The sequence below is a fragment of the Petaurus breviceps genome, unplaced genomic scaffold (assembly GCF_028583685.1).
Source record: "Petaurus breviceps papuanus isolate PSGF00001 unplaced genomic scaffold, PetGlider_PUasm1.0 171, whole genome shotgun sequence".
Taxonomy (NCBI): domain Eukaryota; kingdom Metazoa; phylum Chordata; class Mammalia; order Diprotodontia; family Petauridae; genus Petaurus; species Petaurus breviceps.
In genome coordinates, this window is record NW_027185754.1 from 6,611,215 (window position 1) to 6,616,706 (window position 5,492).

The 5,492-nt window shown below is 40.0% G+C and overlaps 1 protein-coding gene across 1 annotated transcript in view; it reads left to right on the forward strand.

Moving 5' to 3' along the window:
- SALL1 (spalt like transcription factor 1) overlaps nt 1–1,276 on the forward strand; it is a 15,982-nt gene extending 14,706 nt beyond the window's left edge. The window contains exon 3 of the mRNA XM_069082509.1: nt 74–1,276. Coding sequence (XP_068938610.1) covers nt 74–514 — 441 coding nt within the window. The 3' untranslated portion in view covers nt 515–1,276. The remainder of the gene's footprint in view (nt 1–73) is intronic.
- Nucleotides 1,277–5,492: the final 4,216 nt, after the last annotated feature.

Below are 5,492 nucleotides of genomic sequence, written 5' to 3' on the forward strand. Positions count from 1 at the left end.
CTCTCTCTCTCTCTCTCTCTCTCTCTCTCTCTCTCTCTCTCTCTCTCCTTTTCATGTATTCTCTGACTCTTAGGTACACATGGGCACTCACATGTGGAACAGTACCCCAGCCAGAAGAGGCAGGCGACTTTCTGTGGATGGTCCCATGACATTTCTGGGAGGCAATCCTGTAAAATTCCCAGAAATGTTCCAGAAAGATTTGGCTGCAAGGTCAGGAAATGGAGATCCTTCCAGTTTCTGGAATCAGTATGCAGCTGCACTCTCCAATGGTTTGGCCATGAAGACCAACGAGATCTCAGTCATTCAGAATGGTGGCATCCCTCCAATTCCTGGAAGCCTTGGCAATGGCAGTAGCTCACCTATTAGTGGGTTGACGGGAAGTTTGGAGAAGCTCCAGAACTCTGAACCTAATGCTCCTCTAGCTGGTCTGGAGAAAATGGCAGGCAGTGAAAATGGAAATAACTTCCGTTTTACCCGATTCGTGGAGGACAATAAAGAGATCGCAACAAGTTAAAAAGAATCAACCTTATAAATAACATTTCTGCTAAGAATGCAACTTAGGGTTGCTTTCTTGTTGTCTCCTCTCCCTTCTTTCCCCTTCCTACTTCCCTTGCCCAGATCTATGAACAACAACATTATTAAGACATTTTTTGTACCATGTTCAACTTCTAGAGTTCTAAGAGAGCTTATTTATTAGTGATATAACCTTGCTTTGCAAAAAAAAAAAAAATGCAAGCATTAACTTTGGTCTTCTGTATTTTGAACTAAATACTAATTGACTAGAGTGCTGTAAACTTGCTGTAACATTTATGGCAATTGCAAGTTGTTCTGATAGATGACCTTATTCTGGCATTAACTTATTTTCTATATCCAGTTTAACATGAACTCTGGTGTTGATGCAATGCCTCAGTGATGCATTAGATCTCTAATAAAGTCTGTATATAAATGTACACTTTGATCCTGCTGGAAAATTTTATCAGCAAACACATTGTTTAATCTTCCAAAACAGATCTAAGGAAAGGACTGAAAAAAAAAACAACAACAGTACAGACTGAACAGAGTGGTTCTTTGCAAAAGGTTCAGTTTTTGATTTCTATTATAAAATTAAAACTGCTTTAATTTTGGGGGTAGATTTAACGCTTTCCGTTTTGAACTGTTATTTGTATTGTGCTTTTTACTTGAGTCGTCTTAAATGTTTAATAAGTTTCTGTACAGTAATAAGCACGCAGATTATTAGAGAAGATACAAAAGTGTTGTTTTGGTAGTTGAAACTGAGACATAACATTTTGCCTTGTAGGTATATTCATTATAGAAAATGTGCTGGAATTTCACAATGCTGCTAAGTATAGCATCTTGAACAACCTTCCGTGGAAAAATTGTAGATGCTCCTGTATATACAATAAGAAATATCACTTTCATTAAAATGTACATATGTTCCTTACAAGGTGAGCTCATCTTCTTGATCCAGGGAACAGGTATAGTGTTTGTTTATTTTGTATTAGGTATGGAAAAAAAAAACTTGGACTGTTACATGCACTTTCTTGGAAAGTTGAAAGGAAAAGGGGGTCCAATTTCTTTAACATTTAATACTTACTAACAGCAGAGATACTGTAATTCTACTCGAGTAATCAAATACATTTTTTTTTTTTGCAACAGATGAAACAAAACACTGTGTCTGTGTTTTTAAGATGTACTGGTATTTAGTAATGTCCATGAATGTAGTAATTATTTTAACTTTTCCCTGAGTTGCAGTGGACTTAACTGCATTGTGTGAGCAGGGTTTTTGTTTTTTCTCTCTCTTTCTTAAAAATGTAATTCTGATAGACTTTATTGGAGAAAATTGCACAGTTGTTCTTACTTTTAAAATATGTTTGGAAACCTCATTATTTGTTAAACACTATTCCCTGTTTCCAGTTTGTGAATATTTTTATAGTCTTTTTCTTCCCCCTCCCCAGCCCTAAGCCAAAAGTTACTAAAGGATGATATTATCAAGATCAGGTAAGTTTCCTTATGAAAGAAATTATATTGGATTGTAGGCTAATTATTATTTCAATGACCTAAGTTTTACATGGCTTTCTTTATTCAGGTGCTGTACAGGGTGTTCAGCACAGTTGGGAATGGATTGCAGCAATGGAGAATTCCCAGAATAGGGAGGATTATAAACTTGACTGTGAAATCGTTTTGTGAAACTAGGCCTGTACCCAGGAGAGGTCAATGGACTATTTATTGAATTAGTTATTCAAATCCAAAAATAAGAAAAGCCATTGGACAGGCTTTAAGTACTGATACAAGTGTTTTAAGTAGACAAGTATGATCGTCCCCAAACTCAAGTGAAAGTTTATTTTTTCATTCCCTTCTCCATCCCATCCCACTTTGATCTTTCCTTCACGCTCATTTTTTTTTCTTCTTTGACATTTTGGAGTTTTATCCTGGAGTTTACTAAAGGGAAGAATTGAGGCTACCCTTTGGTGAGTGAAGCCAGTAGTTCTGACATAGTGGATTGTGTAACCTGCTTTTTCTATGCCCCATGATTTTTTTTAAATACCTATTTTGCTCTTTGACCTAAAAGGGCATGTTTCTGCTACTGCTGGGGAGAAAAGGATTCTCCTGTGCAGGAAGACTCTCCAAAATGTCTCAAATGCGTTTACCTGAGAGAGATATGAGTCTGTGTCGCAGGGCAACCCTAATGAGCCAGGTTGTTTAGGGATGGGTGACACATAGAGCCCTAGTGCGGACAAACCCTTTCCAAGCTAATTCTAGCCCGGTATCCTGAGTGCTCATGAGGCTGGGGCAGGGGGGAGAGGGCGGCGGTTACGAAGACGAAGAGCCCTGGTGCGGAAGAGTCGGGGAAGGTGCGGTTTGTCGGAGAGCTGCAGCATCTCGGGAGCGCATACCGAGGCCAGGCTGGGGTTGAGAAGGCGGGCTGTGGACGCCTCTGGATGTCCGGGCGGACCCGCTTCCTCTTCTGGGGACTGAAGACGGGGAAGGCCGATGTAATAAAAAGGGTTTTATTGAAGAAGGGCTGGCCTTGATAGGAATAATGGGGAACAGCATTACTCTAGCAATTTCAGCGTAAAGTAGTGTGAGTTTTCCTGTGGATGTGAGGGTATGTTTCGATGTTCCCGTGATTCACAGAACTTTGAAAGGAGTGCGTTTTAAACTAAATAAAACTCAACCGGACACACGCCATTTAGAGAAGCGGTCATCTTGCAGTAGGAAGGAGATGGGCAAAAAAAGGGCGAGGCAAGCCGCTGGAGTTTTGTGGTGATGAGCGGCTTATTTCTACTTCGCCGCATTCCCCACTCCCCCAAGTAAGTCCTCAGGGTCTCTGGACCATCCATTGATAGTTCTAAAATGAGCAGGATTCAGTAGAGAAGTTCCAAAGCCAAAGGGCCCCACACACAGGAGTGTGTCTCTGAACCTTATTGGTACTTGTGGGAAGGTGGGGAAGCAAATGATCGCGGGGTTCTGAGTTTCACAAACTTCCAGGAGATATGCATCTTTCTAGAGGCAGAGTACAGGCAGCGAAAACTGATTCCTGCCCTCTGCCGACCCACCCCTTCCCTCGACCTCCAAGCCTCTGCAGCTCCAGCCTCCTCACTGCCAATAAGATGCTCCTTGACCTCAAACCCTGGGAGACGGAGAAAGGATAGTAAGGAAAATGAAGCCCTCAGAGAGTATGTAAGGAGGGTTTCCTTCCCTCTCTTCCTCCTAATTTCCAATGTTCTAAGTGACCACAGCCCTAGGGCGGACTTCTGAAGTTCCCAGCGTTTCCCACTCTTACTGCTTACCCTCTCCGTAGAGCAGGGTGGAGCCCCAGTCAGGAGGTACAGTCTATTAAATCTATGAACCCAAACTTCATTTCCAGGGATCACACGACCTTCTAGCGCCCTATATAGGGTAGAGAACCAGTCTGTTACAATTCCGGTGCTTTGTCTCTAGGGATCACAGAACCTGACTCAGCAGGGTCTCTAGTACCTGAGCATTCTTTTCTTCTTGAACTTTGTCATCTCTTTTTCCTTTCCTCTGACTTCATACTGAAAATAAGCCCCTAAAGCACCGAAAGAGCTGTTAACCAGTTTACAACAGAATTCCTGGGATAACAGTGGAAATCATTTAACAAGAAGAAAGCCCATGTCTATCTAACGTATTAATTCATTCCCCAAACAAGAAGTCGACCCTAGGGCCTAGTTTCCTGCTCCTAAAGCACAGAAATCACTCCTCACCCCTCCAAATTTGCTCTGTTAAACACACTTTCCTTTTTTTGCTGACTCCTGACAGACATCATAAGAGAAACAAATTATATTTTTATATTTATAAAGCAACAGGGTTTATTTTAAGGCAAAAATGCTGCAGCACTTTCCCTTCTTTCTCATTCCATTTCCCCCACCTTTTCTTTACCCTTTTTCAACTTGACATTCATCAAGTTTATTTTGGAATTAGTGGTCCATAATTATAGCACCCCAACCCCAACCAGGACTGACTATATTAAACCAAGAGTCACAGTTACGTGGGATGATGACAGCTGAGGTCGTAAAATATTTGATCTAAATAAATCCCTTTTCATTAACATTTTGTCCAATTCTTTAGCCTCGGTGAGGAATCTATAATGTCTCTTTTACATAATTATCTCTACCCTTACCTCTGTTCATAGTTCCTGTTTCTTTGGTTTCATTTTTCTCCCTTCTGTTTTCTTGTCTCTTTTTATACTGTCTTTGTTGTATGAATCTATCTTTTTTGTGTTTCTCTTCCTTTTTCTTAATCTTTTCTTTTTCTTCTTGTTCATAGAAGATATATTTATTTAAAGTACAATTTGGTGACTGACAAGGGCCTTTAGGAGGAAGGAGGGAAAGAAGACCCTGAATGGTCAAAATTTTACTCAGCACTGGACTAGTTTCTCACTCTTGCTGCTTTTCAGGGTCAGAAACTCTGGTGATACATTAATGCTAAATTCTAATTACTGCCTCCTGATTTCTTGTCCTAGTCCTGGCAGTTCGAGTTTATTGAAATTAAGCAGTTTTTATGGGGTGGACTTGGGTTACTCCTACACTTAAAAAAAAGATTAGAAAAAGAGGGTGTTCAAAGAGAAAACTAACAATTTGCATTTGATATAAACTAGCAAGAGATTAATTGTTTATAGTTTTTGGCTGTTAATGTTAAGGAGAGAGAAAAATATTACCCCTACCTTGTGAAAACCCATCAGTCTAGTTTAAAAAAAAAAACCCACCAACCTAAGCAGTACCAGAAGTTATATCCTTCATCAAAGATGAAATAGAAACATTAAAATGACATCTAAATGGGAGAGAAAGTCATCAAATTGAATTTCCAAAAACTCTCAACAGTAAAAAGCAATCCTAGATTCAAAACCTGGAGCTGAATAAGACAAAACTTACGCCATTCTATACAAACTCCAGCAACCATGTTTAGATCAAGGTCTGTTCTGTTGATAAAATTGAAAGCAGGAGTGATAAGGTACAGCCATAATTTTGTTA